This window comes from Macaca mulatta, chromosome X, assembly GCF_049350105.2.
Source record: "Macaca mulatta isolate MMU2019108-1 chromosome X, T2T-MMU8v2.0, whole genome shotgun sequence".
NCBI lineage: Eukaryota > Metazoa > Chordata > Mammalia > Primates > Cercopithecidae > Macaca > Macaca mulatta.
Window position 1 is genome coordinate 140,860,126 of NC_133426.1, and position 14,601 is coordinate 140,874,726.

At 37.8% G+C, this 14,601-nt stretch overlaps 1 protein-coding gene across 8 annotated transcripts in view; it reads left to right on the plus strand.

Moving 5' to 3' along the window:
* The window catches only part of PHF6 (PHD finger protein 6), a 56,097-nt gene that overhangs the window by 5,768 nt on the left and 35,728 nt on the right, over positions 1-14,601 (plus strand). For all 8 annotated transcript variants that reach the window (XM_015128216.3, XM_015128217.3, XM_015128218.2 and 5 more), the window contains 2 exons: positions 13,701-13,834; positions 14,118-14,161. In XM_015128216.3, the coding sequence (XP_014983702.1) occupies positions 13,701-13,834; positions 14,118-14,161 (178 nt within the window). The remainder of the gene's footprint in view (positions 1-13,700; positions 13,835-14,117; positions 14,162-14,601) is intronic.

Sequence of the window (14,601 nt, forward strand, 5' to 3'; positions counted from 1 at the left end):
AGATTTGCTTTAGGATAGTCTCAAATCCTAGTATCAGTATTAGTACAAATGAGAATTCAGAGGTCAGACCATTTTTGTTGTAGTGAGACCTTAATTATGAAAATGTTTATCTTCCCCATCCTAAAAACTGTAGATAGTAATAGAAAGCTCTGTTTTGTTTTGTTTTTCTTTTTTCTATCTTTTTTTTTGAGACAGTTTCACTCTTGTTGCCTAGGCTGGAATGCAGTGGCGCAGTCTTGGCTCATGGCAACCTCTGCCTCCTTGGTTCAAGTGATTCTCCTGCCTCAGCCTCCCAAGCAGCTGGGATTACAGGCATGCGCCACCATGTCTGGCGAATTTTGTATTTTTAGTAGAGACGGTGTTTCACCATGTTGGTCAGGCTGGTCTTGAACTGTAGACCTTAGGTGATTTGCCCACTTCGGCCTCCCAAAGTGCTGGGATTACAGGCGTGAGCCTCCGTGCCCAGCCTAGAAAGCCCTGTTTTTTAAATGTCAATTTTATTTGATGGTTTTAGGTTTCTTCATGTTACTGTGCTGATTTCTGAGAACTATAGCACTATGTTTTTATTTCCTAGTCCTTAAAACAAATGCAGATATAAAAAAGAATGATACTTACTTGAAAGTGATTGTGCTGTAAACCTTATTACCCCTTTATTTATTGCTTGACATTATGAATATCCCTGGAAAATATTTCTGTATCTTGACTTGTTAGCATTTTGTCACTTGACACAGCTCCTATAGTCAGAACAAAAGCAGTTTTGGTCCCTAATGTTGAAACATTATTAACAAATGCAATGCCTAGTGTTACATGTTATGTGAAGCAACAGCACACATCTGTCAATATTGCTAAGTTCAGTGGAGATTTAATATATTTGGACCTATTTGTTGAAGCATCAGAACTTTGTACGAGTTTTACTATTATAAATTGTTTTGATTAATTTTTAGTGTTATAGTGTAGGGAGATAATTTCTTCCCCAAGTGTAGTGTGTTATAAATAATGAAACTTGTTCCTTGATCTAGGGAATGGAACAATACTGGGAATTGAGAACACACGCTTTAGTAACAGATTTGAGTTTGAATCCCAGCTCTGTCCTTTACTAGCTAAGTGATCCTGAGTAAGTTATGTACTTCTCCAGGCCATGTTTTCCTCACCTGCAAAAGGGGATAGATAATGACAGTACTTGCCTCCCAGAATTATTGCCAGAATTAAAAGAGGAAGTATATAGGATTTAAGGTGGTGCTGGGCACATGATTAGGACTTGATAAATAGTAGCCACCACTTATAGTTATTGTTTTTGTTTGTTTGCTTGTTTGTTTTTGAGATGGAGTCTTGCTCTGTTGCCCAGGCTGGAGTGCAGTGGTGCGATCTTGGCTCACTGCAACCTCCACTGTGTTCAAGCAATTCTCCTGCCTCAGCCTCCCGAGTAGCTGGGACTACAGGTGTGTGTCACCATGCCTGGCTAATTTTTAAAATGTTTTTTATTTTTAATAGAGACAGGGTGTCGCCACGTTGGCCATGCTGGTCTTGAACTGACTTCAGACCATCTCTCCGCCTCGGCCTCCCAAAGTGCTGAGATTACAGGCATGAGCACTGAGGAATACTGGCAGAAGGGAAGAACTTTTGCTCCGTTTCCTTCCCTTAGAATGTCACAGTTTAAACAACTTATATAGGGGATAGGAGTGTAACATTTACACGTTTAGGTTTGAAATAATTTTTGAAACTCCTTTTAGCCTTCAGTTTTGCTGCTTTCATTATATCATTTTTACGTGATGTGCTATCAGGTAACCAAAATTCTAGATTTAGGTTTTATTCTCTACTATTCCCTGTGTCAATTTGTCTAAGCAATAAAAGGGCTATCAATCAAATAGGAGGGGGAAAAAAAGAGTGAAAAGCTTTATGTAACTAGATAAACTACATATAAACTAGTATAAACTAGGTAATCAGCTTCCCTGATTGACTTTTTTTTTTTTGAGACGGAGTTTTGCTCTTGTTGCCCAGGCTGGAGTGCAATGGCGCGATCTTGGCTCGCTGCAACCTCCACCTCCTACGTACAAGCAATTCTCCTGTCTCAGCCTCCCAAGTAGCTTGGATTACAGGCATGCACCACCATGCCCGGCTAATTTTTATGTATTTAGTAGAGACAGGATTTCACCATGTTAGTCAGGCTGGTCGCGAACTCCTGACCTCAGGTGATCCACCCGCCTCGATCTCCCAAAGTGCTGGGATTACAGGCATGCGCCACCATGCCCGGCCTCTAATTGACTTTTGAAGGCATTTTATCCTGTGAGCCTGTGAGCCTGTTTGCTCTGGCTCCTGTTCATCTGGATTCCTAGGTGAAAAGTAAGTCATGAACACTCATTGAAAATCATCGAAAACTGGAGTACTGACCCCTCTGTGCTTTCAAGACAAATTTCAGTCTGTACCTGGTGTTGACTCCAAAGTTGCTTGCTTGCCCCAAAGAAAAGAACAGAGATAAGGAGGCTAGGGCTTGAGGTTAAAGTGTATGTATCAACAGCCAGGTGGGTCAGAGTTGAGGATGAGAGGGCTCAGTAGAGCAGGAGGTGCGTGTGTATGGTTTTTATGTTCTTGCTGCCACAAGCAATTTTCCAAGGTTCATGTCGGCCACAAGGATCAAAGGCGGAAAGCCATTCTGCATGAACATTTTCATCTCCTTGACACCATCTTTCATTATATAGCACCAAGATGGACCAGGAAAAATTTGCCAGAATACTAAGGCTTTTATGATTTGATGCCCTGTTTTTTCAATTTAGACAGATATATATTTTTCCAGTATGATTCCCAGTTTCTACTGAAGCCATATGGAGATACCACATCTGTACCATCTATTCTTACTCTCCAGTCATCTAGCCAAGAAATGCAAATTTCCAAGTAAAATTATGAGTTATCACTGCTTTTTTGAATTTGTTTAAGGAGATACTTGAGAGAAGGATATTTGAAGAATTTACTGTTTCTGGATGAAGCTAGCTGGTGAGATTACTAAGGGTATCTACATTGGATAGCTTTTTTTTTTTTTTTTTTTTGATGGAGTTTCGCTCTTGTTGCCCAGGCTGGAGTGAGTGCAGTGACGTGATCTCAGCTAACTGCAACTCCACCTCCCAGGTTCAAGCAATTCCCCTGCCTCAGCTTCCCAAGTGGCTGCGATTATAGGCACCTACCACCATGCCCAGCTAATTTTTTGTATTTTTAGAAGAGATAGGGTTTCACCATGTTGGGCAGGCCGATCTCAAATTCCTGACCTCAGGTGATCCGCCTGCCTCTGCAGATAGCTGTTATTCTAATTGGTACCGGTGTCAGATTAGATCACAGATTACAAGAAGAGAAAAGAGTTCAGAAGGCCATTTAGTTCACCTTTCTTACCCCTATGCAAGATTTCCTACAAGCCACTCAAGATAAGATCTTTGGCCTGAGGATTGGCTGACACATGTAATCCCAGTGCTTTGGGAGGCCGACTGGGAGGATTGCTTGAGGCCAGGAGTTGAAGACCAGCCTGGACAACAAAGCGAGACCCCTATCTCTACAAAAAAATATAAAAATTTTGAAATGTGGTGTGTTCCTGTAGACCTAGCTACTCAAGAGGCTGAGGTGGGAGGATTGCATAAGCTCAGGAGTTCAAGGCTCTGGTGAGCTATGATTGTGCCACTATATCCATCTAGCCTAGGTGATAGAGTGAGGTCCTCTCTTTAAAAAAAAAAAAAAAAAGAAAAATTTGCCCTGTTCTTAAATATATCAAAAAATTGTGATTCTACCCAAGTAACCTGAAACAAGACCAGTAATATATAACACTCCTCAGAGTTGAGAAATTCATCCTTCTGTATAAATTAAGTATTTCTCTTAATTTAAAGCCATTTTAGATCTGTCTCCTTCCATTAAATAAATATTTGGGTTTTTTTTTTTCCTTATTAAAAAACCCTTTATATACTTGATGACTGTCCTCAGGTCACTCCTAAACGTTCCCTGTTTTCAAACTAAATTTTACTCATGTCTTATGAAATCCTCTGAACAGTTTTCCTGCTTTTTCTAGTAGTAGAAATAGCTAACATTTGTTAGACACTTAACGTGTGCTAGGGACTGTGCTAAGTTTTTAAATTATATGATCCTTTTTAATGCTTATAATCATGTTGTGAGATAGGGAAGTATTCTCATCTTACATGTGAGGAAATTGAGGCTCAGATGAGTTAAGTAACCTGACTGTAGCTAGTAAGTGGCAGAGCTGGGATTTGAATCCAGGGTCAGTTGACTCCCAAGCCAGAACTCCTAATCACCAGGTTACGCTAGACTGTCTTTTAAGCTACACTCCAAAATCGCATTTAAAGAAGCAATGATTACAGCTTAGCAGTTTTCTAATAAAGATGGAAATAGTACTGAATTTAGGACATAATCAGACTCCCATTAATATGTTCTATTAAGTAGTAATATCTTGTTAATTTTTAGGACAAAAACCCTATACACATCCTAGGTAAGAATATTGTGATATTACCCTCCACATATATTTGTAGCCTCTGAAAATAAAAAGACGATTTCCACATAGTCTTCACTTTGTTATTTATTCAGTACCAGTGTAGTACTTAGCATTTTAAAGAACAGGGTGTCTTCTGTCTGGGAGGAGTCTTACCTGTTGAGATAGTTCAGACTGCTTCCTAGAGCTGGTAAGATTAAAAAAATGGAATGAGTCTAGGAAATATTAATAGGTTAGCCATACCAGAATAGGTCTTTGAGACCCATCCCAGTTGAGTAAGGTGGGATGATTGCAGGGGCTTCCAGCATTAGAGAGGAATTTCAACTCAGATAGGAAGGGATGGGGAAGGGTAAAAGCAGGATTTTTCAGGAGACAGGTGATACACAATAGTCACTGTGAAGAATGAAGTATAATGATGGCAGCATATTTGTCTACTCTACATAGATGTTCTGCAGGTATGTTAAACTCAACCTGTCTAAACCAGTTCATCACCCACCCCTCCCCAAACCTGATTCTCTTTCTGAATCCTTTACCATCAACTCTTCCTTCTTCCATATCAGTCATGTCAGTCCTATTTGTGGGATGTCTGCCTTTTCTTTCTTAATGCCACCCTATGTCCAGTCTTGCTCCTCCCACCCTTCCAGCATACTACTGATAGTTACCTGATCTCTGCTTTTAAAAGCTAATGCCACTCCCTAACTGGAAACCTTTCATGATTTCTTACTGCATACAATACAATGTCCAGAGGCCTCAGCCTGCCATTCAGAAGTCTTGTCTTAACCCACTTTTTCCATCCTTATCTCATTCTCTCTCCTCTGGGTTTTCCAGGCATCCTGTCTCTGACCCCATTGCGGTGCACATACTGATTTTCACCTCTGCTTGCGGCTCTTTTTTCCTCCTAGCTGCCTCTTAAAAGTTCTATCTCTTTTTGAGATCCAGCTCAAGCTTCACACTTTGTTTCTGTCATATAGCATAACACAGTATGCATTGTATTTGATACACATGTGCAAGCCTTTCTTCTCCACTGTATTGTTGACTCTGTGAGAGTAAGACTGTATTCTCTTTGCCCAGCCTAGCATGACATGGGGATAATGCATAGAAAACTCTTCATATGGTGCTTGATGTCTTCTTTGTGCTCAATAGTGTTCTAATAAATAAGTGGGCACTCATTGTTGGTGGACTTTGAAGATAGAAAGGGCTTCAGCTGGATAATAGTGTGAAGCCTTAATAACAGGCTAGGTATAAATTGACTAGGGAAGTCATGGTGCAGCACAAAATTCCTCTGTTTTGGTTAATTAGTGTTTTAGTGTTGTTTGCAACTTGAGCGGTTTGAAAAGGGAGGAGAGTAATTTAGAGGGAAAAATCAGGTTGGTTATTTTTTTCCAGAGAGTATAGAGAGCTGTGTGTGCCTCAAACATGAGAGTTTTCATGTTTTTTCAGCCTTCGCTCCCTCAGTATAGTTTTGTGTTTATTGTTTCCTTGGGTATTAGTCAAGTTCCCATACAATATAGAGTTTAGAATTTACCTGTTTATCAAATACTTGAGTGCCCACTTTCTACCAGCACAATGCTAGGTACTTTGAATGTAAACATGAATAAATATGGTTTAGCCTTAGAAGTATGTAAAGAATGACACAGGAGAGCTGGGAAAGAGGATCACAATTAATTATGAGAAGTCAGAAGACTCCATAGAAAATGAGAGTTGAAATGTGTTCCTCCAGGAGAGGGAAGCTATGGAAGTCAAAGATGAAGAGTTTCAAGGAGGAGGAAGTGGTCAAAAAATATTAAATAAGTATTAAATGCCAGTGCTATTTATAGTAGATTGTGTGATTTACTTAGCATTCAGTAGGGGCAAAATGGAATACCCACATTGTATAGAATGCTGCCACTTTGCTTTCTGCAATCACAGAAGCTGAAGATTCTAGATGACTCTTGGTGCTACTAAATCCTTAGAGCAGTGGTACCTAACCAACTCTACTAAATCAGAAAAGGGGCAGGGGTGAGGGTTGGGTTGTGCTGCAGACAGGTATCTTTTGAAAAAGATTCCCAGATTTTTTTTTTTTTTTTTAGACGGAGTCTCACTCTGTCGCCAGGGTGGAGTGCGGTTGTGTGATCTTGGCTTACTGCAACCTCCATCTCCCTGGTTCAAGCGATTCTCCTGCCTCAGCCTCCTGAGTAACTGGGATTACAGGCACGCACCAGCACGCCCAGCTAATTTTTGTATTTTTAGTAGAGATGGGGTTGGGGGTTTCACCATGTTGGCCAGGATGGTCTCGATCTCCTGACCTCGTGATCCGCCCGCCTTGGCCTCCCAAAGTGCTGGGATTACAGGTGTGAGCCACCATGCCCGGCCTCCCAGGTGATTTTTGATGAACAATGCTGGTTATGGACCATTGCCTTGGGTCAGGGGTTGGCAAACTTTCTGTAAAGGACCAGACAATATTTAAGGTTTCGCAAGCTATGTAGTCTCAGTTGAAATCACAGACAATACACAAAGAAATGAGCGTGGCCGTGTTTTAATTAAACTTTTTATTTACAAAAAACAAAGTTTTTTGTAAATAAAAATATTTTTACTTTAATTGTAAAAAAATGTAAATAAAAATATTTACAAATAAAGTTTGTAAATCCCATGGATTAGGCCCACAGGATGCCTTCTGTAGGGAGGAAAAGAGGTAAATTTTCTTCCTGAAGATTTGTTCAGTGGCCTCATTGTCATCTGTGTACCTTAGTGTACATGCATTGTGAATATATTCATATAAATGTGAATTTTTTTAAAAGCTCCAATTATGGCATGCAGATTAATTTTAATGTATGCAGATATTTTACCAGTCATTTATATTAAAATGAACTTTGCTTTACTTTTGAGGTGATAAAGGAGAATGAATGTAAGGTCAAAGAGAAACTTGGAAGTGTAGTGGTGGAGAAAATTGGGTCTTTGGCTATTACTGAATAAATTTTTTTTAATACACAATTTTTTTATTTGCCTCCATTTAATACTTTTTGGCAATTGGGAATACTGTCAAGTAATTTCATTAGAAAATCCTCATTTATTTTTGCTAATGGAGGAGATCCAAAACCAATAATATAAACAAAACATATTCTTGGTTTTGGGGGCTATCTCGGTACTTATTTGAGCATAGATGTGGACGAGGTGTTCTTCACAGACTAAATATAGCAAGCGGCATAGCAGTTTAGAGTACCCTCAGCTGGAAAAACCCATACCCGAGAAAAGCTTGGACATAAAAATCTGAGCTCAGAAAATGTCTGTCTGAATCTTTCAATACACAAAAAGAAACTTCAGAAACTCCAATAAGAGAATTTATATTCCTCGTCGGTCATGATGCAGAAAGTTGGGTAGAGTTGGAGTGTGTTATTCTGAGCAAGGTCAGGAGATGAGGTTAAGGCTTAGTTCATTTCCCTCCCATTTCCAAGACATCTGAAATAACCTATTCAGTAACTGCTTAGATTTAGCCTGTTAAATCTAGTAAAAATTTAACGAGTACTTTTCAGTGGCCCTATTTTTTAGAAGTACCTGGAATTTAAGGTCCTAATCTGTTTTTCAAGCAACTTGTCACTTTTCAATGACTGACAGCTTTCAGATTTCACTGTTGTTTTCTGGCTTTCCATTTAAACCTTAAAAGTAGTGTTAAGTTTGTGTTTTTATGAGACCTCCTTCAAAATGCTGTTTTTAACAAATAGTAACTAAAGGATCATACAAACAGTTTTAAGTTCATATTCCACCCTCCCATGAAGTGGCACTTTTTAAGGAATTTTTAACACATAAATTTAACAAATAAAAACTAAAACAGCAGTTAACCAGATAATTCAGAGCCATTCTGTTGTCTAGTTATTTGGATATGTGAGGTATTACTATAAATAAAGCAATGAAGCTGGAGTTAAGGAGCATTTTTGGGTGCATCTCTGAAAACTTGCCCCAACTGTACTGTCACTTTCTAGTATTTATTGGGGGTAATATTATCTGTTATTAAAAACAAAACCAAAAGTCAAGCACCTGCGTAAGGTAAGCTGCTCTCACTTTGTTTTTGGCTCATATCTCCTGTGAAAATATCCTCGGTACAGTGTTCCCTACTCCAAGAGCTTTTGGCATTTTTTTTTTCTTTGCCTACAGGCTCAAGAACGTGACCTCTTTTTGTACCCTCCTTTGCCTTGTCTGTGCATTCGTAGCAGTTTTCTTGGAGCAGATTTCTTGAGAACAGTTGACTGCTTGGCTGTGAGAATGTCTGTCTATACACTGGTAGTCAGTTACTGACAGACATATCATAGGGCGATGAAGCTGGACAAATCTAAGTTGCAGGCAGCCTTTCCTCCCTCAGTTCCCTATGGCTCTGTCTGACCATTAGGTTCCAGCTTTTCCCCAAGAGCCTATCGTAGAAGTTGACAATCTCATTTTCATTTTACTCCCCTATAGTTACTGAGAAAGCAGTATTTTGCCTTGTGCTCTTTAAGACTTCTTTTTGCAAACTGAATTTCAGTCCTGTCCTAGTTAAGTTGACTGAGGAGCAGGTATGTCCCAGCCTCTGGCTCCTACCCGACATTAGCTAAGTCTCAGTCCATTTAGTTCCTTGTGTCTCCTCTCATGCGTGACTTAGTTCCTCTTTCGTCAGTGGGTCAGCTCCTTGAGACTCTGCTTATGTTGCACAATTTAACCTTAAGTTAGTGTAGCTTATAGAGATGCCGTGCAAATATCTGTAATAAGACAGGGCCTCTTTTTCCAGTATCCCTAATTTGAAGCTGGTAATTAATTACTAAGGTTTGCTAGGTCGACTAGGTAGCAAACTGAATAGGAGAGTAAAAGAAAAATCATTGTTAATGAAGAAATTTTCACCTCTATCTAAATCAAGAACTTGAAATCAGGATACAAGCAGGATAAGCTGAGAATTAACATGTATGCCTATGATGGGGGCAGGAAATTAGCCCTCAACAGAATGTTTGATACACGGAGCAGGCCTTTTTTGGGGGGATTGGGGGAGAGAGCTTCCATTGTTCTTGAAAAACACGTTTCTGTCAGGTTAACTTTCATTTTCCCACGTTTAAGGAAACCATGGATACTGTGTAAGCATGATGGTACATGGCAGTTGACAGTCATTTTGCTGAAGCCCCAGTAGGGACTGTGGTAAATTGGAGAGCAAATGTTTTGTGTAAAGGGAGATACTGGAGCCATTATTAGGGTATAACCAACCAGGTGCCTTGTGGTAGAGGGGTCCCCATTTTCCAGTTATTTCACATTTTTCTAGGGAACACCTCTGTTTTATTTTTATTTCCTGTAACATTTTTTAAACTGGACTAGCCACCTATCTGGTTTCTCAGCTCCTTTAATTTTTCTTTTTATCTCATCTTAGTTCTCAACCTTGTTTCTAGTGGGGCTAATCTTTTCTCTGAAACATTCTTGCCGCTGTTGATTCTGTGCTCCTCCATCTGGATTGATCTCCCCAATTTCACCATTCCCAGTCCTAGATCAGAATGTTTAAATATTTTTAGAAGTAGCTGAAGATAATTATGTTAAATCTGCAGGTATTAGAAACATGAATGAGAAAAAATATGCCGTAAGATTAAAATCTTCAATAATAGAGTATGTTTGCAGTGACATACTTACTGAGCACTACTTTGTAAGACACAGTGTTAGTCTTCAAAAATAAATTCTGTCTAGAATGAATTGATTGATAAAATTTATGTATTTATAAAGATAATTAGCCATATAATGGAGTAAAATGATAAGCGCCAAAATGAACAGTTTATATATATATGTATCTGTTAAGTCCCTTAGGAGTTTAGAGAAAAAGGATTGTTTTAGAGGTTGGAATATAGCATGGTAGACTAAGATAAGTTTCCCTTTTTGTATTCATAGGTAAGCAAGCAAATGTAAACATTGTATTTTGGTTATATTATGGATAATTTTTGCTATTTTGTTAGCACCTTGCCGGAAATTCGACTGCTTATATGTGAATGCTGCATAAAATAGGTCTTGTGAATTCTAAGTTAGCAAAATTCCAACTCCTAACCTTGTAAAGAAGTTTCCACTCTGAAAATATTTTTTATTGATATGTCTTCCTCTTTCTTCTCTTTCTTGAGTGAAACTGACTATAAAAGTAAAGTAAGCTTTAAAAAAATTACCTGTCTTGAGTTGCTATAGTTAACTGGTTATTTGCAAAATGCATTTGTTTCACCATAGCAGCTTAAAACCAGTTACTTTGGGCAGATTTAAATTTATAACCAGCCAAAAACTATTTTGGTATATTTTGGGTTTTTGGTTCCCATCTTATTCTCACCAGACTGAGAGATGGGTATTGAAAGCATTTACTAGAGTTTTCCTAATTTGTTTTTTAAATAATATTTTTGCATATGAAAGTACTTTTGCCCATTGTAGAAAAATCAAAATACAGGGCATTATAAAGAAAACCAGCCACCCAGAGATAGCCACTTAGCATTTTGCTGTTTTTACTTCTACCTGTTTTAAAGAATCTATGTTATAAACATAGTTGGGTTCATAATTCACATAGTTTTGTATTCTGCCTCATTTTTTTAACTTAACATGACACATAGATCTTCCTGTGCCATTCCAATTTATTTGAAAAGAATGGCTGTAGAACATTTTCTCGTGTGTATAATTTATTTAAACATTTTTCTTTTTCTTTTTCTTTTCTTTCTTTCTTTCTTTTTTTTTTTTTTTTTTTTTTTTTTTTGAGATGGACTTTCACTCTTTTTGCCCAGGCTGGAGTGCAGTGGTGCAATCTCGGCTCACCGCAACCTTCGCCTTCTGGGTTCAACTGATTCTCCTGCCTCAGCCTCCCGAGTAGCTGGGATTACAGGCATGCACCACCACACCCGGCTAATTTTGTATTTTTAGTTGAGACGGGGTTTCTCCGTGTTGGTCAGGCTGGTCTCGAACTCCCAACTTCAGGTGATGTGCCTGCCTTAGCCTCCCAAAGTGCTGGGATTACAGGCATGAGCCACTGCGCCCGACCCTAAACGTTTTTCAGTTGTTGATAGGTGGTTTTACATTTTAGACTGTTCTAAATAATTCTACAATGAATGTGCTTGTGCATTAATTGCTTGAGTCTGATTAATTTTTAGACTAGATTTATAGAGTAAAATTACTGGCTTAGAGAATACAAATTTTAAAAAAAACCTTGTTAAATCAGGCAAATTGCATTCTAGAGAGTATGTACCAATTTCCAGCTGTATACAAGAGTGCCCATCTTAACTGTATCTTGTCAATGTTGAGCTCAATATAGTATTTTAAATGGCACCTCTCTTTTCAGTTTTGCTTGCTAATTGAATTTAATAATTTTTTTTTCGAAATGTACCCATCTAAACCTGTTTTAGATGTAAGTTTCAAGATAAACTACTTTCCCTAAAGTTCTTAGTGAAGTGGGATAGTGTTTGATGCTTTAAAAAAATAGATTGCAAAATAGCATGTGTAGAATTACGTTTCACGTAAGCATTGTAATACTGTGAGGCATCTCTGCTTGGTGAGTATGAGTGATTTAAAAATTTTCTTTGTGCTCTTTTGTGTTTTCTAAAATTTCTTTAATATAATAGAACTTTGTAATTAAGCAACAGTTCAAATGCTCTACCTCCTTAAGAATGTATAAGCCATGCAAAAGCTTTGCCTTCTTGATAATTTGGCATAGTATTTCTTTTTACAGTAATACTTTGAAGTTTCTGTATTTATTTAAGGAAGAAAGGGGTATTTCTTGTATCAATAGTGGGCACTGACCCTCATGTTTTCTGGGAAACAGCTGTAGCAAGACTGTTTCTGTTTCTGACTTATATATGAATATTTTCAAAATGATAGCTTGAATGAGAGTGTGAGTGTTTGACTTGCTTAGAGAAATGTAAGAAATTTTATTGGAATTTATATTAGCCTCTTGATACACCAATATTGCTTAGAGGCCGAGTAATCCAAAAGTTAGGAATGCTAAGTGTTCTTCATGTTCAAATTAATAAAAAGAGGGATGAGAACACTTTAGAACAAGATGTCCAGCAACCAAGTAACAAATGAACAGTTTTTTAGATTTAGCTTGTTGTGAATCTATTTGGGCATGTCATCTACAGTTAAATGGCCTCATTATAAATGTTCACTTGGTACAGTACATTATGATATGTTAATCAAAACCACTGAAAGTCATTGTTACATAACTTTTTAAAGATAACTTTTTTCCTAAATGTAGAGTATGAGCTAGTTAATCAATATGAATTATCCATTAAATTCAAAAGGGTAAGGTATAATAAAATACATTGAAAGCATCTGTTATATGTTTACCTGAATTCATAATGCAAGAGGTAAGTGACATAGATTAAACTGAAGTACCGTGCATATTTTCACAATATAATCAACTTGACATCATAAAATAGTCTCAGAGCTCAAGGTATTAAAAACACTACCTAATTCTTTTATCCTCTCTCCTTCCCTCACTTTAAATGGATTTTACCAGGTTTTCAAATAGTAAGTTATGTGAGATTTTTTTCCCACAGAGTCTCATTAATTAAGTGGAATTTCTTTTTTTTTTTTTTTTTTTTTAAGACGGAGTCTCGCTCTGTTGCCCAGGCTGGAGTATAGTGGCGCGGTCTTGGCTCACTGCAACCTCCACCTCCTAGGTTCAAGCAGTTCTGCTTCAGCCTCCCAAGTAGCTGGGGTTACAGACGTGCGCTACCACGCCCAGTTAATTTTTTTGTATTTTTAGTAGAGTTGGGGTTTCACCATATTGGCCAGGCTGGTCTTGAACTCCTGACCTTGTGATCCGCCCGCCTCTGCCTCCTAAAGTGCTGGGATTACAGGGATGAGCCACCATGCCTAGCAATTAAGTGGAAATTTTAAGAGAAACATTTTTTTCTGGTATGAGACATTTTCTCCAGTTACTTATACCCAGGAAGATCTGGATTGCATAAAAAGTTCTCTTTTATAATGTTACATACAGCTCACATTCCTGAATTACAGTATTTCAAATTTTCTCTTGACCATAATGAAATAATAGACATTAATAATATTCTGTTAATTTTGTCAGTGTTTAATGTGGGAACAAAATACCCCAGAAGAATTTTATTCTGGTTATTCTAAGGAGAGAAAACAAGAAAAATAGCATTAATTACAAAAGTTTTCAATAACCAATTTGTTTCCTTGACAGAAATTGATATGCCTCTAATCTGATATACAGCCTTAGAAAGTCACATACTAATAATAATATTTTGTCGTTTTGCCTTAGATGTGTTCTTTGTGCCATTGTCCTGGAGCAACAATTGGTTGTGATGTGAAAACATGTCACAGGACATACCACTACCACTGTGCATTGCATGATAAAGCTCAAATACGAGAGAAACCTTCACAAGGAATTTACATGTAATTATTTAACTTCTCTTTAAGTTTTTTTTTTTTTTTTTTAACAATTATACTTTCTTTGGGCTTTTGTAAAAATTTTTCCCATTTCAAAGCATTTCATCGTCATCATAAAGGGTGTTTTTGATAAGAAATTTAATACTTAGAGAAATAGTACAGAAAGTTTAATAATATGTTTTGAATCCAGCTAGTGAATGGGGGTGAAGTGTACTGCTCATTTTCTTAACTTGAAAAGTGAGTTTAATTTAGTTTGCTTACTAATTTTTGATTTCTTCATTTTTTATAGGGTCTATTGCCGAAAACACAAGAAAACTGCACATAACTCCGAAGGTACATCATTTAGCCACGTTTCAGCCACTTTTCAGTTTCAAGAAGAAATTTGAGTACAAATTAGTGAATTGTACTATATCAATTTTAACCATAAGATATATCTCAACATTCAGTACATTTAGAAGAATTGAGAAAAGTATTAGGATAAACTAATGTGCATAGTAAAAAGATCTGAACTTTTTTTTTTTTTCTGAAACGAAGTCTTGCTCTGTCACCCAGGCTGGAGTGCAGTGGCGTGATCTCAGCTTACTGCAACCTCAGCCTTCCAGTTTCGAGCGATTCTCCTGCCTCAGCCTCCTGAGTAGCTGGGATTACAGATGCGCGCCATCATGCCAGCTTATTTTTGTATATTTAGTAGAGACAGGGTTTCACCATGTTGGCCAGGCTGCTCTTGAACTCCTGACCTCGTGATCCACCTGCCTCAGCCTCCCAAAGTGCTG